The sequence below is a fragment of the Salmo trutta genome, unplaced genomic scaffold, assembly GCF_901001165.1.
Source record: "Salmo trutta unplaced genomic scaffold, fSalTru1.1, whole genome shotgun sequence".
NCBI classification, from domain to species: Eukaryota; Metazoa; Chordata; class Actinopteri; order Salmoniformes; family Salmonidae; genus Salmo; species Salmo trutta.
The window spans coordinates 264,812-292,023 of record NW_021823445.1 but is presented as its reverse complement, the minus strand read 5'-3'; the positions used below and the strand labels follow the sequence as shown (position 1 = coordinate 292,023).

General features: G+C 42.7%; 1 protein-coding gene across 1 annotated transcript; it reads left to right on the top strand.

Annotated features, from left to right (window-relative positions):
• Positions 1–3,527: 3,527 nt before the first annotated feature.
• Positions 3,528–5,471, top strand: LOC115191014 (SKI family transcriptional corepressor 2). The gene is made up of 2 exons (XM_029749015.1): positions 3,528–5,324; positions 5,430–5,471. The coding sequence occupies exons 1-2, from the start codon at positions 3,528–3,530 to the stop codon at positions 5,469–5,471; spliced, it is 1,839 nt and encodes a 612-aa protein (XP_029604875.1).
• The last annotated feature ends 21,741 nt before the right edge of the window (positions 5,472–27,212 follow it).

The following is a 27,212-nucleotide window of genomic DNA, read 5'->3' as shown; positions in this document are numbered from 1 at the left end:
AGAAAATAAGAGCTCTCTATGGTCAGGACGTGACACCTATTGTCTTGTTCCAGGTAGGCCATGTAGGCCTGTTTGAGTTAATGTCAGTGTTGGGGAAGCTCTAAAAAATATAGTTTACAAAGCTACCAATTACTTCATACTGGAATAAGTTAAGCTACCCTTACGAAAAATATAGTTTACTGAACTAATGTTATTTTGATAAAGTAGTTCACCAGGGTACTCTACCCTGCACCTTGGAGGCTGCTGCCTTATGTACATATGCATGGAACACTGGCCACTTTAATACTGTTTACATACTGTTTGACTCATTTCATATGTACAATACTGTATTCTAGTCAAGGCCATCTTATTCAACTATAGCTGTATATATGCTATTTTATCCTTCGTTTTCTACAGATATACTAAATATTCTATCCACATACTGTCCATAAAGTTTGCACACACACACACACACACACACACACACACACACACACACACACACACACACACACACACACACACACACACACAGTATATATGCTGTATTTATACTCCAGACTTCAACATTGCTCGTCTTAAAATTATATATTTCTTAATTCCATTCTTGGTCTTTTAGATTTATGTGTATTTTTGTGAATTGTTAGATAATACGGCACTGTTGGATCTAGGAACACAAGCATTTTGTTACACCTGCAATAACATCTGCTAAATATGTGTATGCGACCAATACATTATATTTTAGTTTGACTATAACTACTTTGTGAAAATTATCATATATAAATCTGAAATATCATAGACTTAAAAATTGATACAGATCACTTCGGGGTCATATGTTAACAGAATGTGTAATTTAGCCTATTAAACACAACAACAAAAAACATGTTTCGAGTCAGAATTAGGCAGTTCTGGTGATGAAACATTATTGCCTACTTCACGCATATGCTCTTTAATTTTCGCAACAAAAAAAGTCGCGTGTAGTTCTAGTTAGCTACACCGCTACATGGCTTGCAACGTCAGGGTTGTGGGTTCGATTCCCACGAGGGACCAGTACGAAATAGTACGACAAATGTATGCACTCACTTCGCTCTGGATAACAACGCCTGCTAAATGACTAAACCGGAAATGCAACACTGATTAATGTTAATTTCCCGCTCCTTCACAGGCCTTTCTGTAGCCTATTTGATATTGTGACGAGGGCCCATATGTGACATGTTGGTTCCTTACAGGCCTGTACGTTTATTTGGTAGGCCTATTGCCTGCTACATGCCTTTCTCGATGTCTTGGTAGAGAAACGGGTTATAAGGAAAATTTGCTTAAGACAAATGAAGTGCAATCAATAATTACCTGAAGGCGAGTATTGATTATATTAGTTTGAATTGATAGCCTATAGGCCTAAGTAAAGCATTTTAGGTTAGATCTATCATTTGATTTACATAGGCCTATGAGTTCTGTGATCTGACACATTTTAGTTGATGACATCGACCTACTTACTGTTCCTGTCATTGTTGGTAAGTCTGCAATATATGTGGTGTTTGTGGATATGGGATGGGATATGCACAGCCCGGTGTTGGACCCGCTGGTGAGTTCGTCTCTTCAGGTGTTGTGTCAGTGAAACGTCATTGGCTCGAGCTGTACATCTAGAAGCGGGGCAGAGCCACGCGCCAATAAGTCCGGTCTGCCGGTTTCCAGACACGCGCCTTGTCTTCTAACGGGAATAAGCCGGAGTTATTTTATAGAACATCGTATATTCTCTTCTTCTATATTCTGACTTAATTTACTGCTGTTTATAGGAGACATTTTATAAGGCACATGGGGTTTAATTTATCGCTTGTTTTGGGCGGGAGATCAGGGATGTTTTTGTTTTCATAACATTTCGATCTCTCTCATCAGAGAAGACGAGGTAAGATATCCTGTTTCGTGAACAACAAATTGGTGTAAATAGGAAGAGTAGCCTACTGTATTATTATCCTCCACTAACCTTCATTTTTTTTAAATTATTATTATTATTTTCAGTATGATTAGTAATATTTGTGTTGTGTCTTTCGGCATCAATGGGGTATTATTAGTAGGCTATAATCATGTATATATGATGAATGCATTCTGGTCTAAAGCTGCAGTGGGGTATTATTAGTAGGCTATAATCATGTATATATGATGAATGCATTCTGGTCTAAAGCTGCAGTGGGGTATTATTAGTAGGCTATAATCATGTATATATGATGAATGCATTCTGGTCTAAAGCTGCAGTAAAATCAAGAAGCGACATAATGTGGTACTTTTTATTTTTATTTGACCTTTTAATTTAAAATCTCACAGTAAACATCCTCCACTGTTTGGGAGGATATTTCGTTGTCCTGTGTATCTAGGCCCTGGTCGGGAAGGCCTAACGAGTCGATAAGATCTGCAGGTCAACCTGTATTTGTTTGTATATCGCCAAATGTAACGCCTGACGAATACCCATTATTATTAAGCAGAGGTCACACTATGAGACGCCATATATAATAAGGTATATTCGGTTAATAATATATAATAATACATTTACAATCAAAGTTCTATACCTCCTCTCAGATTGACGTGTAAATCAATAAAAGTTCTATACTGCCTCTCAGATTAACGTGTAAATCAATTAAAATTCTATACCGCCTCTCAGATTAACTTGTAAATCAATTAAAGTTCTATACCGCCTCTCAGATTAAAGTGTAAATCAATTAAAATTCTATACCGCCTCTCAGATTAACGTGTAAATCAATTAAAGTTCTATACTGCCTCTCAGATTAACGTGTAAATCAATTAAAATGCTATACTGCCTCTCAGATTAACGTGTAAATCAATTAAAATGCTATACTGCCTCTCAGATTAACGTGTAAATCAATTAAAATTATATACTGCCTCTCAGATTATCGTGTGTAAATAGCCTCCAGTGTTTTGGCAGAAAAAGTCAAATACAAACTTTTGTTTGAACGTCAGAGAAATGGAAGTTCTGTTAAATTAGGACATTTTTTATTTTTTAATCTGTCATGTTCTATTGCAATTCTATACTTTTTTTTAATCAACGTATATATGTAGGCTATCAACAAATGACACCCAAAGTAAAGTAACTATTGATCCCTTTTTTACAGTAAAGCCTATGTCTGTATCGTTCTCCCAGATATACATTTGTTGTAAACAGTTCGGCTTCTTGTCTTCGATGCGCATTAAAGTCGAATAAGCAGCGGGCCCAGGCTGAGTTGCATTAAACTTGTTCTGCAAAATGTGATTTTTTTTAAACATTCAAGGTACAAACTTCCTTGAATGTTTATAATAAAATAATACAAATAAGCTACATAAGAAATCAAATGTGGTGTTTCTATTTAATCACAATCAAGTTCTTCACCATTAGGCAAATCCTTTTTGATAATAATACAAAGTGCTGATTGTTGTTATTGTCATTATTATTACAACTAAAAGAGTGTCTGACTGATGTTCAGTTTAACGTCTGCCTCATATGTTCAGCACAGTATCCTCCAATCAGACTCCACAGCAACACAACCTACACCAGCGCTACCATGACGACCTCCCCCAGCTCGTACCAGCAGGAGCCCCTGACCCCCCCCAGACCCCCCCACTCCTCCTCCCTGAAGCCCAACCAGGTGGGTCAAGTGGTTCTGTATGGTGTACCCATCGTCTCCTTGGTGATCGACCATCAGGAGCGCCTGTGTCTGGCCCAGATCTCCAACACCCTGCTGAAGAACTACAGCTATAACGAGATCCACAACCGCCGCGTGGCGCTGGGTATCACCTGTGTTCAGTGCACCCCTGTCCAGCTGGAGATCCTGAGGCGAGCTGGCGCCATGCCCATCTCCTCCCGCCGCTGTGGCATGATCACCAAGCGAGAGGCGGAGCGGCTCTGTAAGTCCTTCCTGGGGGAGAACAACCCCCCCAAACTGCCCGACAACTTCGCCTTTGATGTGTCACACGAGTGTGCCTGGGGTAGCCGTGGTAACTTCATCCCAGCGCGCTACAACAGCAGCAGAGCCAAGTGCATCAAGTGTTCCTACTGCAACATGTACTTCTCTCCTAACAAGTTCATCTTCCACTCTCACCGTACTCCTGAAGCCAAGTACACCCAGCCGGACGCTGCTAACTTCAACTCCTGGAGACGCCACCTGAAGCTGTCAGATAAAACCCCTCCTGATGACCTGGCGTTTGCCTGGGAGGACGTGAAGGCCATGTTTAATGGTGGCAGCAGGAAGCGGTGTCTACCCTCATCTCACTGCTCCCCCATGGGGCCGGGGAAGGTTGTGAACTCTGGTCTGCCCCACATGATGACCCCTGACCTGGTCCAGAAGAGGAGCCGCTTCGAGGAGGAGGAGGACCTGGATGGAAGCAGCCTGTCTCCCCGTAAGAACCCTCGCAGCTACCCAGTGATCCCTGTGCCCAGTAAAGGGTTCGGCATGCTGCAGAAGTTCGCCCACACTTCCCTGTTCCCCAGCCCTTACTCCTTCCCAGCCTTCAGCCTCTGTCAGAAGAAAGATGACAGTGAGGTGGCTGGAGGACAGAAGAACACTGGTCTGTCAGGTCTGCTGTGGCCCGGTCGTAAAGACACCTTCTACCCTCCATTCTGCATGTTCTGGCCCCCTAGGGCTGCTGGGGGCCTCCCAGTGCCCACCTACCTGCAGCCACAGCCCTCCGTCAACACTCTGTCCTCATTGGCCGAGAGCCCCTCCCTCAGGCAGGCCTTCCTCGACCTATCAGAGCCCCCACACCAAGGGGCGGGGCCAGGCATGGGAGCCACACCCAGGTCAGGTCTGTTTGACCTTGACTCCTCCACTCTGACCTCTGATTTGCACCCTGTGACCTCAGAGGGCTGGCTGAAGGTGCTGGACACCCCGTCTCTCCAGGCCAGGAAAGCCTACTACCACTCAGCCTTCCGACCCGTCGTCAAGGACGCAGAAAGCATCGCCAAGCTCCATGGCAACCTGGAGGAGTTTGGGTCAGAGCTCCACCTGTCCCCCGCGACCAGCTGCAGCTACGCCTCTGAGAGCGGAGGAGAGGGGGAGGAAGGAGAGGTGGATGTAGAGACCAAGCAGGATGAGGAAGAGGAACACTCCAAAAGACCAACCCCACCACAGACACACAGCGGCCTGCACCTCCGAGGGCAAAGTGAAGGATCAGGACTATGGGAGAGAGGAGAGAAAGAGGCAGTCAACTTTCCCTGCAGCCCTGCAGATCACAGCCAGGACCAGAGCAGCACAAGCCTGCCTGCATCTCCTCCTGCTCCCCCTGCCAGTCTCACACTCTCTCTCCCCAGCCCCACACACACCCCGCTGCAACTGGAGGACCAGTCCTACAAACATGTAAAAGTAAGGCACTTTAATTATTATTTAAATGGCACTGTAGGCTGGTTGATGTAATATGCATAAAGAGATTGATAGCGGTGTCTCACTGAAGAATTGAAACATCCACAGAGTGCTCTGATCCCTGATAGGAAGAACAGTCCGGTATTGTAATGGTCAAAATATTTTGGTTCTCTCCTTAACACTTTCTGCCTGTTAGCCTTTCCAATCTGGAACCTGTCGACTCCACATTAACAAAGCAAAGGGAGTAGGTACCCAACCAGGGGAAACAGTCGCGTTGTACTAATAAAAGGGAGGAGTCATTCTCAGCCTAATTGTAACACTAATGAAGGAGACATTCACAGTATAATAACATTAATGAAGAGACATTCACAGAGACATTCACAGTCTAATAATGACACTAATGAAGGAGACATTCATTGTCTAATAGTAACAATAATGAAGGAGGCATTCACAGACTAATAACAACACTAATGAAGAGACATTCACAGTCTAATTTTAACACTAATGAAGAGACATTCACAGTTTAATAGCAACACTAAGAGAAATTCACAGTTTAATAACACTAATGAAGAGACATTCACAGTCTAATAACAACACCAATAAAGAGACATTCACAGTCTAATAACAACACCAATAAAAAGACATTCACAGTCTAATAACACTAATGAAGAGACATTCACAGTCTAATAGTAACACTAAGAGACATTCACAGTTTAATAACACTAATGAAGAGACATTCACAGTCTAATAACAACACAAATGAAGGAAACATTCACAGTCTAATAACAACACAAATGAAGAGACATTCACAGTCTAATAGTAACGCAAATGAAGGAAACATTCACAGTCTGATAACAAGACTAATGAAGAGACATTCACAGTCTAATTACACTAATGAAGAGACATTCACAGTCTAATAGTATCAATAATGAAGAAACATTCACAGTCTAATAACAACACTCATGAAGAGACTTTCACAGTCTAATAGTAGCGATACTTAAGAGACATTCACAGTCTAGTAATACCAATGAAGAGAAATTCACAGTCAAATAGTAACGATTATGAAGAGACATTCACATCTAGTAATAACACTAATGAACAGACAATCACAGTCTAATAACACTAATGAAGAGACATTCACAGTCTAATAGTAATGATAATGAAGAGGCATTCACAGTCTAATAACACTAATGAAGGAGACATTCACAGTCTTATAGTAACAATAATGAAGAGACAATTACAGTATAAAGACAACACTAATGAAGAGACATTCACAGTCTAATAACAACACTAATGAAGAGACATTCACAGTCTAATAGTAACGATTATGAAAAGACATTCACAGTATAATAACAATACTAAGGAGTAGACATTCACAGTCTGATAGTAACAAAAATGAAGGAGACATGTACAGTCTAGTAACACTAATGAAGATACATTCACAGTCTAATAACAACACTAATGAAGAGACATTCACAGTCTAATAACAACACTATCAAAGAGACATTCACAGTCTAATAGTAACAACAATGAAGAGACAATCGCAGTCTAGTAGGACAGTAATGAAGGAGACATTCACAGACTAATAGCAAATCTAATGAAGGAGACATTCACAGTCTAATAGTAACGATTATGAAGAGACATTCACAGACTAATAGTAACAATTAAGAAAAGACATTCACAGTCTTATAGTTATGATTATGAAGAGACATTCACAGTCTAATAGTAACACTAATGAAGAGACATTCGCAGTCTAATAGTAACAACAATGAAGAGACATTCGCAGTCTAATAGTAACAGCAATGAAGAGACATTCACAGTCTAATATTTATACTAATGAAGGAGACATTCACAGTCATATGGTAACAAAAATGAAGGAGACATGTACAGTCTAATAACACTAATAAAGTGACATTCACAGTCAAATAGTAACGATTTTAAAGAAACATTCACGTCTAGTAATAACACTAATGAACAGACATTCACAGTCTAATAACACAAATGAAGAGACATTCACACTGTAATAACACTAATGAAGAGACATTCACAGTCCAGTAACACTAATGAAGAGACATTCACAGTCTAATAACACTAATGAAGAGACATTCACTGTCTAACAGTAACAATACAGGTTGTCTGCAAATGTGATGATAGATCCATGCTTCATCATCAAGGTGATTTAGATTCATGCTTCATCATCAAGGTGATTTAGATCCATGCTTCATCACCAAGGTGATTTAGATTCATGCTTCATCATCAAGGTGATTTAGATCCATGCTTCATCACCAAGGTGATTTAGATCCATGCTTCATCACCAAGGTGATTTAGATTCATGCTTCATCACCAAGGTGATTTAGATCCACGCTTCATCACCAAGGTGATTTAGATTCATGCTTCATCACCAAGGTGATTTAGATTCATGCTTCATCACCAAGGTGATTTAGATCCATGCTTCATCACCAAGGTGATTTAGATTCATGCTTCATCACCAAGGTGATTTAGATCCATGCTTCATCACCAAGGTGATTTAGATCCATGCTTCATCACCAAGGTGATTTAGATCCATGCTTCATCACCAAGGTGATTTAGATTCATGCTTCATCACCAAGGTGATTTACTTGAAAGTCACCCTCCGCTCATGTCTACAGCATTGTTAACAGCATTGTTCTGGACATACAAGATTGGGCCAAAAGGAGAATTGTTCCACTCCATTGATTCTTCAAGTCTGTGAAAGCCAGCTGGTAGTCTAGTGAACACCAGCATCCTGGATCCCAGGACACCAGTGGTTCTGTTCTGGGTAGCATTATTCAACACTATCTCTGATATGTAGATGTTAAAACCTCTGTCTCTCTCTGTGTTCTCAGACTCATAAAAGCAGAGACCATGGACTGCCTGTTTATGCAACCAAAGAAAACTCCAAAACAGCTGGTACGCAGTGTTACCTAGGTGTTTAAAGACATTGGTTCCTTCCTATCAGTTTTCTGTGTGCATGGGACCAAATCAACTCAAAGGCTCCAGATGAACTGATTAATTAATGTCCTTCTGTTCTCTCCTTCTCTCCTTCTCTCCTTCTTCTCCTTCTCTCCTTCTCTCCTTCTCTCCTTCTTCTCCTTCTCTCCTTCTCTCCCTCCTCTCCTCCTCTCCTCCTCTCCTTCTCTCCTTCTTCTCCTTCCTCTCCTTCTCTCCTTCTCCCCTTTTCTCCTTTTCTCCTTTTCTCCTGTTCTCCTTTTCTCCTTCTGCCCTTCTTCCCTTCTCTCCTTCTTCTCCTTCTCTCCTTCTCTCCTTCTCTCCTTCTCTCCTTCTTCTCCTTCTTCTCCTTCTTCTCCTTCTCTCCTTCTCTCCTTCTCTCCTTCTCCTCTAGATGAAAACAAAGAACCTAGCAACTTCTTTGTATCAGAGACAAAATCATCTGACCCTGAGTACTGGAGAGAGATGGCAGGTAAAACTTCCCCTATCATACCATTACAGCTATTATACCATACCATTACAGCTATCACCCCATAACACCTATCATACCATTACAGCTATCATACCAAACCATTACAGCTATTATACCATTACAGCTATCATATTATACCATTACAGCTATTATACCATTACAGCTATTATACCATTACAGCTATCATACCATTACAGCTATCATACCATTACAGCTATCATATCATACCATTACAGCTATCATACCATTACAGCTATTATACCATACCATTACAGCTATCCTACCATTACAGCTCTCATACCATTACAGCTATTATACCATTACAGCTATTATACCATTAAAGCTATCATATCAAACCATGACAGCTATTACACCATACCATTACAGCTATCATACCATTACAGCTATCCTACCATTACAGCTATCATTCCATTACAGCTATCCTACCATTACAGCTATCATACCATTACAGCAATTATACCATTACAGCTATTATACCATTAGAGCTATCATACCATTACAGCTATTATACCATTACAGCTATCTTACCATTACAGCTATAATACCATTACAGCTATTATACCATTACAGCTATTATACCATTACGGTTTATCATGACAAGGAGAACAACAGCCTCATTCTCCTCTCACAGACCATAGGTTTAGGGATTATTAGAGACTCATTCTCCACTCACAGACTAAAGGTTTAGGGATTATTAGAGACTCATTCTCCTCTCACAGACCAAAGGTTTAGGGATTATTAGAGACTCATTCTCCACTCACAGACCAAAGGTTTAGGAATTATTAGAGCCTCATTGTACTCTCACAGACCATAGGTTTAGGGATTATTAGAGACTCATTCTCCTCTCACAGACCATAGGTTTAGGGATTATTAGAGACTCATTCTCCTCTCACAGACCAAAGGTTTAGGGATTATTAGAGAGTCATTCTCCTCTCACAGACCAAAGGTTTAGGGATTATTAGAGAGTCATTCTCCTCTCACAGACCATAGGTTTAGGGATTATTAGAGAGTCATTCTCCTCTCACAGACCAAAGCTTTAGGGATTATTAGAGAGTCATTCTCCTCTCACAGACCATAGGTTTAGGGATTATTAGAGACTCATTGTCCTCTCACAGACCAAAGGTTTAGGGATTATTAGAGCCTCATTGTACTCTCACAGACCATAGGTTTCTGGATTATTAGAGACTCATTCTCCTCTCACAGACTAAAGGTTTAGGGATTATTAGAGAGTCATTCTCCTCTCACAGACCAAAGGTTTAGGGATTATTAGAGAGTCATTCTCCTCTTACAGACCATAGGTTTAGGGATTATTAGAGCCTCATTGTACTCTCACAGACCAAAGGTTTAGGGATTATTAGAGCCTCATTGTACTCTCACAGACCAAAGGTTTAGGGATTATTAGAGAGTCATTCTCCTCTCACAGACCAAAGGTTTAGGGATTATTAGAGAGTCATTCTCCTCTCACAGACCATAGGTTTAGGGATTATTAGAGACTCATTCTCCTCTCACAGACCAAAGGTTTAGGGATTATTAGAGCCTCATTGTACTCTCACAGACCAAAGGTTTAGGGATTATTAGAACAACATAAACAGATGGAATAGCCGATAGACTGTGGAATGGAAGAACGGCTGTTTCCAATGTTCCAATGTTGTCCAGAATGTGTTGTAGAATGTGTTCAACAGGGAACCATTACAGTTCTACAATGTGTTCTACAGGGAGCAAACAAGACAATCAGCTCAACACAGGGAAGTTGACAATCTCCATTTCAACAATATCAAACCCATATAATTGCCTTTTCCTTGGCAAAACCTTCCATTACAAGGATCACAGTTATTGCCTTTTATATCTATCTCAGAAACATTCAGTATTTTATGACATCTATGGCAACATTTATGTTATCTAGCCCATAATGATGTCCTCACATAATATAGAATATATTTTTAAAAATTACACAATACAAATTAAATGAGACCACCTTTGTCTGATTGCTAAACGACTCCCTGGGCGATGGACGACGTGATTAGACGTTCTGATTCCAAAGACTCTCAGGCTCTGTCTAAAGGGGAGGGCTGTTTCTTGGGAGAAAAATTATCTAATTTTCCATTTATGTAATGCAAACTGCTTTGGCTTTGACTATTCCCGGTTAATTGACTGTCAAACGAGGCGGATATCCCGAGGCACTGTCTGCTGATTTGCTTGTCAAATGAAACAGAGAGAGCGGCGAGAGAGCGAGAGCAAACCATTCGAAATGAGGGAAGCGTTGGGAGGCTGAAGGAGGCAAGACATGAAATGACAAAAGAGTTAAAGAGAGAGAGTGAGAAATGGAGAGAAGGATAGATTATATATAGAGGGGGAGAGGGGTGGGGGAGATTATATAAACGAATGTGCTGGATCGCTTCATTTAAGCCGTTTGATTTGCCACATTATCTGAATTCAGACACAAACACACAACACATTTCCAGGTTCATAGATGAAGAAATCAGGCCATAATGGAAACGACACTAACATTGTAGAAGAGTGATAGAACAATATGGTTATCATGGTTACAGGACTACAGTAATACAAATCCACTGTTACCAACGCAGCACGGCTACAGACACTATAGACTGCAGCCAGAACAATAGGTTTTACGGGAAGCATAAACATTTTAATATTTTTTCACGTGAAATCTATTTATTGCATTTCTTTTATTGAAGGTTTAATGCATTTAGCATTGAACAATTTCATGAATTAGTTATTTAAATCATCAAGGTGTGTTCAGTATTAATTCCATTTTACATGTTGATGTAATACTCTTCAGCAATGCGTAATGCAAAACATTTCAATTGTCTTATTTGTCAATTCCGTCAAATGAATAGTGAGCATGATTATTCTTTTTTAGATTTTTTTTGTTCACCTTTATTTTGCCAGGTAGGCCAGTTAAGAACAAGTTCTCATTTACAACTGCGACCTGGCCAAGAATAAAGCAAAGCAGTTCGACACATACAACAACACAGAGTTACACCAGGGATAAACAAACGTACAGTCAATAATACAGTTGAAGAAAATCTATATACAGTGTGTGCAAATGAGGTAAGAAAAGGGAGGTAAGGCAATAAATAGGCCATGGTGGCGAAGTAATTACAATATACCAATTAGACACTAGAGTGATTGTTATAGAGATTTTAAATGTAGTTTCTAATTTCAATCAAAACCAAGATGTTCTTAACGGAATGCAATGACCATTGAGATTGTATTTTATTTTGTTACAGTTATTCAGTGAAAGGGCTACAGGAACGAGTGGTAGTCTATAAAAAGCTCTGGTTGTAACCAGCTGGAAATATGCAGTTAGACTGACACCTATAGGCCAATGGTTTCATTGCAGTCAGAGTACTACAGATTATTAGAGGGATTTATTTATTTCACCTTTATTTAACCAGGTGGCCAGTTGAGAACAAGTTCTCATTTACAACTGCGACCTGGTCAAGATAAAGCAAAGCAGTGCGACACAAACAACACAGAGTTACACATGGGATAAACAGACGAACAGTCAATAACACAATAGAAAAATATATATACAGTGTGTGCAAATGTAGTAAGATTATGGAGGTAAGGCAATAAATAGGCCATAGTGGTGAAATAAATACAATTTAACATTAACACTGGAGTGATAGATATGCAGAAGATGTGCAAGAAGAGATACTGGGGAGTAAAGGAGCAAAAAATAAATAACTATATGGGGATGAGGTAGTTTGATGGGCTATTTACAGATGGGCTATGTACAGGTGCAGTGATCGGTAAGCTGCTCTGACAGCTGATGCTTAAAGTTAGTGAGGGAGATATAAGACTCCAGCTTCAGTGATTTTTGGAATTTGTTCCAGTCATTGGCAGCAGAGAACTGGAAGGAAAGGCGGCATAAGGAGGAGTTGGCTTTGGGGATGACCAGTGAAATATACCTGCTGGAGCGCGTGCTACGGGTGGGTGGTGCTATGGTGACCAGTGAGCTGAGATAAGGCGGAGCTTTACCTAGCAAAGACTTATAGATGACCTGGAACCAGTGGGTTTAGCGATGAATATGAAGCGAGGGCAAGCCAACGAGAGCATACAGGTCGCAGTGGTGGGTAGTATATGGGACTTTGTGACATAACGGATGGCACTGTGATAGACTACATCCAATTTGCTGAGTAGAGTGTTGGAGGCTATTTTGTAAATTACATCGCCTAAGTCAAGGATCGGTAGGATAGTCAGTTTTACGAGGGTATGTTTGGATAATATAACTCACTGTCTTACTGAATCAAAAAACGTATATTATTTCATTTGTTCCAGGGGATCAAACTCAAGATGGAAGTTCCCCCGTGCCACTAAAGGAAGATGTTGAGAACATGGAGAAAGAGGAACTCCAGAAGGTTCTATTGGAACAGATCAATCTACGAAGACGACTAGAACAGGAGTTCCACGCTCTGAAGGGAAACTCCCCCTTCCCTGTGTTCCGTAGGTCTACCTCGCTGTCTCTAACCCTAACCCCTCACACCCTAACCCCTCACACCCTAACCCCTAACCCTAACCCCTCACACCCTAACCCCTCCCACCCTAACCCCTCACACCCTAACCCCACACACCCTAACCCCTCACACCCTAACCCCTCACACCCTAACCCCTAACACCCTAACCCCTCACACCCTAACCCCTAACCCCTCACACCCTAACCCCTCACACCCTAACCCCTAACCCCTAACCCTAACCCCTCACACCCTAACCCCTCACACCCTAACCCCTAACACCCTAACCCCTCACACCCTAACCCCTCATACCCTAAGCCCTCACACTCTAACCCCTCACACCCTAACCCCTCACACTCTAACCCCTCACACCCTAACCCCTCACACCCTAACCCCTCACACTCTAACCCCTCACACCCTAACCCCTCACACCCTAACCCTCACACCCTAACCCCTCACACCCTAACCCCTCACACCCTAACCCTCACACCCTAACCCTAACCCCTCACACCCTAACCCTAACCCCTCACACTCTAACCCCTCACACCCTAACCCTCACACCCTAACCCTAACCCCTCACACCCTAACCCTAACCCCTCACTCCCTAACCCCTCACACCCTAACCCCTCACACCCTAACCTTCACACCCTAACCCCTCACACCCTAACCCCTCACACCCTAACCCCTCACACCCGAACCCTAACCCCTCACATCCTAACCCCTCACACCCTAACCCCTCACACCCTAACCCCTCACACCCTAACCCCTCACACCCGAACCCTAACCCCTCACATCCTAACCCCTCACACCCTAACCCCTCACACCCTAACCCCTCACACCCTAACCCTAACCCCTCACACCCTAACCCCTAACCCTAACCCCTCACACCCGAACCCCTCACACCCGAACCCTAACCCCTCACATCCTAACCCCTCACACCCTAACCCTAACCCCTCACACCCTAACCCTCACACCCTAACCCCTCACACCCTAACCCTCACACCCTAACCCCTCACACCCTAACCCCTCACATCCTAACCCCTCACACCCTAACCCTAACCCCTCACACCCTAACCCCTCACACCCTAACCATGGTGGGAAGCTGCTATAGACCACCAAGGGCTAACAGTCAGTATCTGAATAACGTGTGAAATGCTTGATCATGTATGTGATATCAATAGAGGTATACATTCTGGGTGATTTAAATATTGACTGGCTTTCATCAGGCTGCCCACTCAAGAGAAACCTTCAAACGTTCGGGTTGTCAATCAACCTACCAGGGTAGTTACAAACAGGAATTAAATCATCAACATGCATTGATCATATCTTTACTAATGCTGCAGAAATTTGTTTGAAATCCATCGGATGAAGTGATCACAATATAGTAGCCATATCAAGGAAAACCAAAGTTCCAAAGGATGGGCCTAATAAGGTGTATAAGAGGTCATATAATACATTTTTAGAGTGATTCCTATGTTGTTGATGTGAAGAATATTTGTTGGTCCGTGGTGTGTAATGAGGAGCAACCAGACGTTGCACTTGACACATTTATGAAATTGCTTATCCCAGTTACTAATAAGCACCCATTAAGAAAATGACTGTAAAAATTGTTAAATCCCCTTGGATTGAAGAGGAATTGAACAATTTTATGCAATGAGGGATGAGGCAAAAGAGATGGCGAATAGATCTGGCTGTACATCCGATTGGCAAACGTACTGCAGATTGAGAAATCAAATCAAATCAAATTTATTTATATAGCCCTTCGTATATCAGCTGAAATCTCAAAGTGCTGTACAGAAACCCAGCCTAAAACCCCAAACAGCAAGCAATGCATGTGAAAGAAGCACGGTGGCTAGGAAAAACTCCCTAGGAAAAACTCCCTAGAAAGGCCAAAAACCTAGGAAGAAACCTATAGAGGAACCAGGATATAAGGGGTGGCCAGTCCTCTTCTCGCTGTGCCGGGTGGATATTATAACAGAACATGGTCAAGATGTTAAAATGTTAATAAATGACCAGCATGGTCAAATAATAATAATCATAGTAGTTGTTGAGGGTGCAACAAGCACGTCCGGTGAACAGGTCAGGGTTCCGTAGCCGCAGGCAGAACAGTTGAAACTGGAGCAGCAGCATGGCCAGGTGGACTGGGGACAGCAAGGAGTCATCATGCCAGGTAGTCCCGAGGCATGGTCCTAGGGCTCAGGTCCTCCGAGAGAAAGAAAGAAAGAGAGAAAGAAAGAAAGAGAATTAGAGAGAGCATATTTAAATTCACACAGGACACCGGATAAGACAAGAGAATACTCCAGATGTAACAGACTGACCCTAGCCCCCCGACACATAAACTACTGCAGCATAAATACTGGAGGCTGAGACAGGAGGGATCAGAAGACACTGTGGCCCCATCCGATGATACCCACGGACAGGGCCAAAAAGGCAGGATATAACCCCACCCACTTTGCCAAAGCACAGCCCCCACACCACTAGAGGGATGTCTACAACCACCAACTTACCGTCCGAAGACAAGGCCGAGTATAGCCCACAAAAATCTCTGCCATGGCACAACCCAAGGGGGGGGCGCCAACCCAGACAGGAAGACCACGTCAGTGACTCAACCCACTCAAGTGACGCACCCCTCCCATGGACGGTATGGAAGAACACCAGTAAGTCAGTGACTCAGCCCCTGTAATAGGGTTAGAGGCAGAGAATCCCAGTGGAAAGAGAGGAACCGGCAAGGCAGAGACAGCAAGGGCGGTTCGTTGCTCCAGCCTTTCCGTTCACCTTCACACTCCTGGGCCAGACTATACTTAATCATAGGACCTACTGAAGAGATAAGTCTTCAGAAAAGACTTAAAGGTTGAGACTGAGTCTGCGTCTCTCACATGGGTAGGCAGACCATTCCATAAAAATGGAGCTCTATAGGAGAAAGCCCTACCTCCAGCCGTTTGCTTAGAAATTCTAGGGACAATTAGGAGGCCTGCGTCTTGTGACCGTAGCGTACGTGTAGGTATGTACGGCAGGACCAAATCGGAAAGATAGGTAGGAGCAAGCCCATGTAATGCTTTGTAGGTTAGCAGTAAAACCTTGAAATCAGCCCTTGCCTTAACAGGAAGCCAGTGTAGGGAGGCTAGCACTGGAGTAATATGATCAAATTTGTTGGTTCTAGTCCGGATTCTAGCAGCCGTATTTAGCACTAACTGAAGTTTGTTTAGTGCTTTATCCGGGTAACCGGAAAGTAGAGCATTGCAGTAGTCCAGCCTAGAAGTAACAAAAGCATGGATTAATTTTTCTGCGTCATTTTTGGACAGAAAGTTTCTGATTTTTGCAATGTTACGTAGATGGAAAAAAGCTGTCCTTGAAACAGTCTTGATATGTTCTTCAAAAGAGAGATCAGGGTCCAGAGTAACACCGAGGTCCTTCACAGTTTTATTTGAGACGACTGTACAACCATCCAGATTAATTGTCAGATTGAACAGAAGATCTCTTTGTTTCTTGGGACCTAGAACAAGCATCTCTGTTTTGTCCGAGTTTAAAAGTAGAAAGTTTGCAGCCATCCACTTCCTTATGTCTGAAACACAGGCTTTTAGCGAGGGCAATTTTGGGGCTTCACCATGTTTCATTGAAATGTACAGCTGTGTGTCGTCCGCATAGCAGTGAAATTTAACATTATGTTTTCGAATGACATCCCCAAGAGGTAAAATATATAGTGAAAACAATAGTGGTCCTAAAACGGAACCTTGAGGAACACCGAAATTTACAATTGATTTGTCAGAGGACAAACCATTCACAGAGACAAACTGATATCTTTCCGACAGATAAGATCTAAACCAGGCCAGAACTTGTCCATGTAGACCAATTTGGGTTTCCAATCTCTCCAAAAGAATGTGGTGATCGATGGTATCAAAAGCGGCACTAAGATCTAGGAGCACGAGGACAGATGCAGAGCCTCGGTCTGACGTCATTAAAAGGTAATTTACCACCTTCACAAGTGCAGTCTCAGTGCTATGACGGGGTCTAAAACCAGACTGAAGCGTTTCGTATACATTGTTTGTCTTCAGGAAGGCAGTGAGTTGCTGTGCAGCGGCTTTTTCTAACATTTTTGAGAGGAATGGAAGATTCGATATAGGCCAATAGTTTTTTATAATTTCTGGGTCAAGATTCGGCTTTTTCAAGAGAGGCTTTATTACTGCCACTTTTAGTGAGCTTGGTACACATCCGGTGGATAGAGAGCCGTTTATTATGTTCAACATAGGAGGGCCAAGCACAGGAAGCAGCTCTTTCAGTAGTTTAGTTGGAATAGGGTCCAGTATGCAGCTTGAGGGTTTGGAGGCCATGATTATTTTCATCATTGTGTCAAGAGATATAGTACTAAAACACTTTAGTATCTCCCTTGATCCTAGGTCCTGGCAGAGTTGTGCAGACTCAGGACAATGAAGCTTTGGAGGAATACCCAGATTTAAAGAGGAGTCCGTAATTTGCTTTCTAATGATCATGATCTTTTCCTCAAAGAAGTTCATAAATTTATTACTGCTGAAGTGAAAGCCATCCTCCATTTGCGAATGCTGCTTTGTTAGCTTTGCGACAGTATCAAAAAGAAATTTCGGAATGTTCTTATTTTCCTCAATTAAGTTGGAAAAATAGGATGATCGAGCAGCAGTGAGGGCTCTTCGATACTGCTCGGTACTGTCTTTCCAAGCTAGTTGGAAGACTTCCATTTTGGTGTGGCGCCATTTCCGTTCCAATTTTCTGGAAGCTTGCTTCAGAGCTCATGTATTTCCTGTATACCAGGGAGCTAGTTTCTTATGACAGATGTTTTTAATTTTTAGGGGTGCAAGTGCATCTAGGGTATTGCGCAAGGTTAAATTGAGTTCCTCGGTTAGGTGGTTAACTGATTTTTGTCCTCTGACGTCCTTGGGTAGGCAGAGGGAGTCTGGAAGGGCATCAAGGAATCTTTGGGTTGTCTGAGAATTTATAGCACGACTTTTAATGCTCCTTGGTTGGGGTCTGAGCAGATTATTTGTTGCAATTGTAAACGCAATAAAATGGTGGTCCGATAATCCAGGATTATGAGGAAAAACATTAAGATCCACAACATTTATTCCATGGGACAAATCTAGGTCCAGAGTATGACTGTAGCAGTGAGTAGGTCCAGAGACATGTTGGACAAAACCCACTGAGTCGATGATGGCTCCGAAAGCCTTTTGGAATGGGTCTGTGGACTTTTCCATGTGAATATTAAAGTCACCAAAAATTAGAATATTATCTGCTATGACTACAAGATCCGATAGGAATTCAGGGAACTCAGTGAGGAACACTGCATATGGCCCAGGAGGCCTGTAAACAGTAGCTATAAAAATTGAGTGAGTAGGCTGCATAGATTTCATGACTAGAAGCTCAAAAGACGAAAACGTCATTGTTTTTTTTTGTAAATTGAAATTTGCTATCGTAGATGTTAGCAACACCTCCGCCTTTGCCGGATGCACGGGGGGTATGGTCACTAGTGTAACCAGGGGGTGAGGCCTCATTTAACACAGTAAATTCATCAGGCTTAAGCCATGTTTCAGTCAGGCCAATCACATCAAGATTATGATCAGTGATTAGTTCATTGACTATAACTGCCTTGGAAGTGAGGGATCTAACATTAAGTAACCCAATTTTGAGATGTGAAGTATCACAATCTCTTTCAATAATGGCAGGAATGGAGGAGGTCTTTATACTAGTGAGATTACTAAAGCGAACACCGCCATTTTTAATTTTGCCCAATCTAGATCGAGGCACAGACACGGTCTCAATGGGGAAAGCTGAGCTGGCTACGCTGACTGTGCTAATGGCAGACTCCACTAAGCTGGCAGGCTGGCTAACAGCCTGCTGCCTGGCCTGTACCCTATTTCATTGTGGAGCTAGAGGAGTTAGAGCCCTGTCTATGTTCGTAGATAAGATGAGAGCACCCCTCCAGCTAGGATGGAGTCCGTCACTCCTCAACAGGCCAGGCTTGGTCCTGTTTGTGGGTGAGTCCCAGAAAGAGGGCCAGTTATCTACAAATTCTATCTTTTGGGAGGGGCAGAACACAGTTTTCAACCAGCGATTGAGTTGTGAGACTCTGCTGTAGAGCTCATCACTCCCCCTAACTGGGAGGGGGCCAGAGACAATTAATCGATGCCGACACATCTTTCTAGCTGATTTACACGCTGAAGCTATGTAGCTCTTGGGGACCTCTGACTGTTTCATCCTAACATCGTTGGTGCCGACGTGGATAACAATATCTCTATACTCTCTACACTCGCCAGTTTTAGCTTTAGCCAGCACCGTCTTTAGATTAGCCTTAACGTCGGTAGCCCTGCCCCCTGGTAAACAGTGTATGATCGCTGGATGATTCGTTTTAAGTCTAATACTGCGGGTAATGGAGTCGCCAATGACTAGGGTTTTCAATTTGTCAGAGCTAATGGTGGGAGCCGTCGGCGTCTCAGACCCCACAACAGGAGGATTAGAGACCAGAGAAGTCTCGGCCTCCGACTCCGACTTGCTTAATGGGGAGAACCGGTTGAAAGTTTCTATCGGCTGAATGAGCGACACCGGTTGAGCATTCCTACAGCGTTTCCCTCCAGAAGCCATCAGAAAGTTGTCCGGCTGCGGGGACCGTGCGAGGGGGTTTATACTAACGTTACTATCTGTACTTGCTGGTGGCACAGACGCTGTTTCATCCTTTCCTACACTGAAATTACCCTTGCCTAACGATTGCGTCTGAAGCTGGGCTTGCAGCACAGCTATCCTTGCCGTAAGGCGATCGTTCTCCTGTATATTATAAGTACAACGACTGCAATTAGAAGGCATCATGTTAATGTTACTTAGCTTCGGCTGTTTGAAGTCCTGATGAACCATGTCCAGATAAAACCTCCGGGGTAAGAAAGTTGAATGAAAAAAGTTGAGTGAGGGTAAAAAGTAAAAATATACGGTAATGAAAAAGTAAAAACCGTCAGGTAGCAAAGTGGCTCAGTTGGTAGAGCATGGTGTTTGCAACGCCAAGGTTGTGGGTTCGATTCCCATGGGGGACCAGTACGGGAAAAACATTTATGAAATGTATGCATTCACTACTGTAAGTCGCTCTGGATAAGAGCGTCTGCTAAATGACTAAAATGTAAAATGTAAATGTAAGATTGGCAACAAAAAAGCACAGCAGCGTAAACAAGTCTGCAAGTTGTGACCGGAAACAGGAAACACGTTGAACAACCTTAGGTTCACGCACCCCCAGAAATCATGTGACTAAACTGAATAAAAAGAAGTAACTACACTATGAAACAAAGATAAATGAAATAAAGAATGATAGTAAAAAGATTTGGGGCACCTTAAATTACATTTTTGGAAAAAAGGTAAACTCAGCTCCATCATTCATTGAATCAGACGGATCATTCATCACAAAACCCACTGATAATGCAAACTACTTGAATTACTTTGATGAGCAAATTTAGGCATGACATGCCAGCAACAAACGCTGACACTACACATCCAAGTATATCTGACGAAACTCTGAAAGACAAGAATTGTAATTTTGCATACCTTAACAGAACACAGAGGGTGTTCTTTAATGGAAGCCTCTCGAACATAATCCAGATAGAATCAGGAATTCCCCAGGGTAGCTGTTTAGGCCCCTTACTTTTTTCAATCTTGACTAATGACATGCAACTGGCTTTGAGTAAAGCCAGAGTTTCTATGTATGCAAATGACTCAACACTATACACATCAGCTACTACAGCGACTGAAATGACTGCAACACTCAACAAAGAGCTGCAGTTAGTTTCAGAATGGGTGGCAACGATTAAATTAATCCTAAACATTTCAAAAACTAAAAGCCTTGTATTTGGGACAAATCATTCACTAAAATCCTAAACCTTAACTAAATCTTGTAATAATATGCATGTCAATCTCTCCTGGTTCAAAGTGGAGGAGAGATTGACTTCATCACTAGTTGTATTTGTAAGAGGTGTTGATTATGTTGAATGCACCGAGCTGTCTGTTTGAACTACTTGCACACAGCTCGGACACCCATGCATACCCCACAAGACATGCCACCAGAGGTCTCTTCACAGTCCCCAAGTCCAGAACAGACTATGGGAGGCGCACAGTACTACATAGAGCCATGACTACATGGAACTCAAGTAACTCATGGCAGCACTAAAATTAGATGTAAAAAACAGATAGAAATAAACCTTATGGAACAGCGGGGACTGTGAAGAGACACACACACATAGGCACAGACACATGCATACACACACAATAACATAACCACTATGCACACACGTACACATGGATTTTGTGTTGTAGATATGTGGTCGTAGAGTAGATGTCTGAGGGCACACACTTAGTGTGTTGTGAAATCTGTTATGAATGTCTTATGTTTTTAAAATGTATAGCTGCCTTTATTTTGCTGGACCCCAGGAAGAGTTAATGGGGATCATAACAAATACAAATGCAAACCCCTCACACCCTAAACCCTCACACCCTAACCCCTCACACCCTAACCCCTCACACCCTAACCCCTAACCCCTAACCCCTCACACCCTAACCCCTAACACCCTAACCCTAACCCCTCACACCCGAACCCCTCACACCCTAACCCCTCACACCCTAACCCCTCACACCCGAACCCCTCACACCCTAACCCCTCACACCCTAACCCTAACCCCTCACACCCTAACCCCTAACACCCTGAACCCTCACACCCTAAACCCTCACACCCGAACCCCTCACACCTTAACCCCTCACACCCTAACCCCTCACACCCTTACTCCTCACACCCTAACCCCTCACACCTTAACCCCTCACACCCTAACCCCTCACAACCTTACTCCTCACACCCTAACCCCTCACACCCTCACTCTTAGCCTAACACCTCACACCCTAACACTTCAGGGCTCAAACAGTGGAGGACCATAGAGTTGTTGGCCTGGAAACCAATGTGGGGAGGTCAAAAACTGAAAGCCAGAGGGCTGAGCGACAATGGATTCTAACAGTAGAAACCATTGATCCTCCAGCTATTCCCAAACTGGGGCACGCGTAATGCCACGGGTGTACACATCTGACCCTACCACATTTTCAAACAGTTTATTTATATTTTCCAATGGGGCTATACATTTATATACATTTGGGTGAGGTTTTCGCCTGAGTAGCCTTGTTTCACTGCCAAAAATAACATTAAACCATCTAGTGTTCAGAGAAATAACAACACAATGTCAAATACAGGAAGCCTAGTCAAATAATTAACATCCAATCACCTTAAACGTTACTCTCTTGTGGGAATTCCACTAACGGTCCGTATGTAGCCAAACGTAGCTGCTGCTCATGTTGGTATCTGTACTGATGGAGCAAAAGCCATGACAGGGAGACATAGTGGAGTGGTAACGCGCGTGCAAGCAGTTGCTCCCGACCCCACTTGGGTCCACTGCAGCATCCACCGAGAGGCTTTTGCTGCCAAGGGAATGCCTGACAGCTTGAAAGACGTTTTGGACACTACAGTGAAAATGGTTAACTTTGTTAAAGCAATGCCCCTGAATTCTCGTGTATTTTCTGCATTATGCAATGATATGGGCAGCGACCATGTAATGCTTTTACAACAAACAGAAGTGCGCTGGTTATCAAGGGGCAAAGTATTTACACATTTTTTTTAAATTGAGAGACGAGCTTAAAGTTTTCTTTACTGACCATAATTTTCACTTGTCTGACCGCTTGCATGATGACGAGTTTCTCACACGACTGGCCTATCTGGGTGATGTATTTTCTCGCCTGAATGATCTGAATCTAGGATTACAGGGACACTCCGCAACTATATTCAATGTGCTGGGCAAAATTGAGGCTATGATTAAGAAGTTGGGGCTCTTCTCTGTCTGTATTAACAAGGACAACACACTTGTATTTCCATCATTGTATGATTTTTTGTGTGCAAATGAACTCAAGCTTACGGACAATGTCAAATGTGATATAGCGAAGCACCTGAGTGAGTTGGGTGTACAGTTACGCAGGTACTTTCCCGAAACGGATGACACAAACAACTGGATTTGTTATCCCTTTCATGCCCTGCCTCCAGTCCACTTACCGATATCTGAACAAGAGAGCCTCATCGAAATTGCAACAAGCGGTTCTGTGAAAATAGAATTTAATCAGAAGCCACTGCCAGATTTCTAGATTGGTCTGCGCTCAGAGTATCCTGCCTTGGCAAATCGCGCTGTTAAGACACTGATGCCCTTTGCAACCACGTACCTATGTGAGAGTGTATTCTCGGCCCTCACTAGAATGAAAACTAAATACAGGCGCAGACTGTGTGTGGAAAATGATTTAAGACTGAGACTCTCTCCAATACAACCCAACATTGCAGAGTTATGTGCATCCTTTCAAGCACACCCTTCTCATTAACCTGTGGTGAGTTATTCACAATTTTCAATGAACAAATATGGTTTTATATGTAAGATGGTTAAATAAAGAGCAAAATTATTGATTATTATTATATTATTATTTGTGTGCTGGTCCTATAAGAGCTCTTTGTCACTTCCCACGAGCCGGGTTGTGACAAAAACGATTTAACATTTTTATTTTACCTTTATTTAACTAGGCAAGTCAGTTAAGAACAAATTCTTATTTACAATGACGGCCTAGGAACAGTGGGTTAACTGCCTTGTTCAGGGGCAGAACGACATATTTTTACCTTGTCAGCTCACACTCTAACCACTATGTTTCGTATAGTGTGTGTGTGGCAGGTTTACAATGATGACAAAAAACAACATTTGAGAGTGCGCTGACCCTGGTGCTAGAGGGGGTACAGCTGGATGTTGAATGTCTGAAGGGGTACAGGACTATAAACAGTTTGGGAACCACTGCTCTAGACCTCAAGGAGAAATACTAAGCCACCCAGTAATTTGTCTCCATCTTGCGGCTGTTTTATACACCTGGAGTCTCCACTGGGATTTCATATTTGGTTTAGGATAAAGCTGAATATCTATTGTACTTGTCATGATGATTATTATGTATTGTCTGGATTCCTGTAGAATGGTCTTTACCTTTGATTACTTTTGTGTGGTGTTGGTAAATATGGTGTAATGGAAATAATTCCTCATAGGCCTATGATAGTTTTAAATGTCAATATTAATACGAAGGACAATTTTTCCTCCAGCCATTATGGATTTGATTTATGATTTGCACTTATTCCCCATCCCCTATATTCCCTCTATATGAAAGCACTTCTGATTCATTATTCTTATTTAATATATGTTGGTGTGTTTCTATATATACAGTGCATTCGGAAAGTATTCAGACCCCTTTACTTTTTTCAACTGACCCTACAACTCTCTTTGGTCACCCCCAAAGCCAATTCCTCTTTTGGCCGCCTTTCCTTCCAGTTCTCTGCTGCCAATGACTGGAATGAATAGCAAAAATCTCTGAAGCTGGAGACTCATATCTCCCTCACTAGCTTTAAGCACCAGCTGTCCGAGCAGCTCACAGATCACTGCACCTGTACATAGCTCATCTGTAAATAGCCCATCCAACTACCTCATCCCCACACTGTATTTATTTATTTATCTTGCTCCTTTGTACCCCAGTATCTCTACTTGCAGATTCATCTTCTGCACATCAATCACTCTAGTGTCTAATTGGTATATTGTAATTACTTCGCCACCATGGCCTATTTATTGCGTTACCTCCCTTTTCTTACCGGATTTGCACATGTTGTATATAGATTTTCTTCTACTGTATTATTGACTGTATGTTTGTTTATTCCATGTGTAACTCTGTGTTGTTGTATGTGTCGAACTGCTTTGCTTTATTCTTGGCCAGGTCGCAGTTGTACAGTGAGGGAAAAAAAATATTTGATCCCCTGCTGATTTTGTACGTTTGCCCACTGACAAAGAAAGGATCAGTCTATAATTTGAATGGTAGGTTTATTTGAACAGTGAGAGACAAAATAACAACAACAAAATCCAGAAAAACGCATGTCAAAAATGTTATAAATTGATTTGCATTTTAATGAGGGATATAAGTATTTGACCCCCTCTCAATCAGAAAGATTTCTGGCTCCCAGGTGTCTTTTATACAGGTAACGAGCTGAGATTAGGAGCACACTCTTAAAGGGAGTGCTCCTAATCTCAGTTTGTTACCTGTATAAAAGACACCTGTCCACAGAAGCAATCAATCAATCAGATTCCAAACTCTCCACCATGGCCAAGACCAAAGAGCTCTCCAAGGATGTCAGGGACAAGATTGTAGACCTACACAAGGCTGGAATGGGCTACAAGACCATCGCCAAGCAGCTTGGTGAGAAGGTGACAACAGTTGGTGTGATTATTCGCAAATGGTGAAACACAAAATAACTGTCAATCTCCCTCGGCCTGGGGCTCCATGCAAAATCTCACCTCGTGGAGTTGCAATGATCATGAGAACGGTGAGGAATCAGCCCAGAACTACACGGGAGGATCTTGTCAATGATTTCAAGGCAGCTGGGACCATAGTCACCAAGAAAACAATTGGTAGCACACTACGCCATGAAGGACTGAAATCCTGCAGCGCCCGCAAGGTCCCGATGCTCAAGAAAGCACATTTACATGCCCGTCTGAGGTTTGCCAATGAACATCTGAATGATTCAGAGGACAACTGGTGAAAGTGTTGTGGTCAGATGAGACCAAAATGGAGCTCTTTGGCATCAACTCAACTCGCCAAGTTTGGAGGAGGAGGAATGCTGCCTATGACCCCAAGAACAACATTCCCACCGTCAAACATGGAGGTGGAAACATTATGCTTTGGGGGTGTTTTTCTGCTAAGGGGACAGGACAACTTCACCGCATCAAAGGGACGATGGACGGGGCCATGTACCGTCAAATCTTGGGTAAGAACCTCCTTCCCTCAGCCAGGGCATTGAAAATGGGTTGTGGATGGGTATTCCAGCATGACAATGACCCAAAACACACGGCCAAGGCAACAAAGGAGGGGCTCAAGAGGAAGCCAGTCTCCAGACCTTAATCTCATAGAAAGTCTGTGGAGGGAGCTGAAGGTTCGAGTTGCCAAACGTCAGCCTCGAAACCTTAATGACTTGGAGAAGATCTGCAAAGAGGAGTGGGACAAAATCCCTCCTGAGATGTGTGCAAACCTGGTGTCCAACTACAAGAAACGTCTGACCTCTGTGATTGCCAACAAGGGTTTTGCCACCAAGTACTAAGTCATGTTTTGCAGAGGGGTCAAATACTTATTTCCCTCATTAAAATGCAAATCAATTTATAACATTTTTGACATGCGTTTTTCTGGATTTTTTTGTTGTTATTCTGTCTCTCACTGTTCAAATAAACCTACCATTAAAATTATAGACTGATCGTTTCTTTGTCAGTGGGTAAACGTACAAAATCAGCAGGGGATCAAATACTTTTTTACCCCACTGTAAATGAGAACTTGATCTCAACTAGCCTACCTGGCAAAATAAATGTGAAAAAAACAAAACAAAGAACACCTCTGATTCTACCACATCTCTGATCCTACCACACCTCTGACTCTACCACACCTCTACCACACCTCTGACTCTACCACACCTCTACCACACCTCTGATCCTACCACACCTCTGATCCTACCACACCTCTGATTCTACCACACCTCTGATCATACCACACCTCTGATCCTACCACACCTCTACCACACCTCTGATCCTACCACACCTCTGATCCTACCACACCTCTGACTCTACCACACGTCTGATTCTACCACACCTCTGATCCTACCACACCTCTGATCCTACCACACCTCTGATCCTACCACACCTCTGACTCTACCACACCTCTGATCCTACCACACCTCTGACTCTACCACACCTCTGATCCTACCACACCTCTGATCCTACCACACCTCTACCACACCTCTACCACACCTCGGATCCTACCACACCTCTGATCCTACCACACCTCTGATCCTACCACACCTCTGACTCTACCACA

What these genes read in the sequence shown, in the direction of transcription:
- LOC115191014 (XM_029749015.1), top strand. Translation starts at nt 3,528, where the DNA reads ATGACGACCTCCCCCAGCTCGTACCAGCAGGAGCCCCTGACCCCCCCC. An exon ending in AGTCCTACAAACATGTAAAA is followed by an intron (nt 5,325 to 5,429) that starts GTAAGGCACTTT and finishes AAACATCCACAG; the next exon opens with AGTGCTCTGATCCCTGATAG.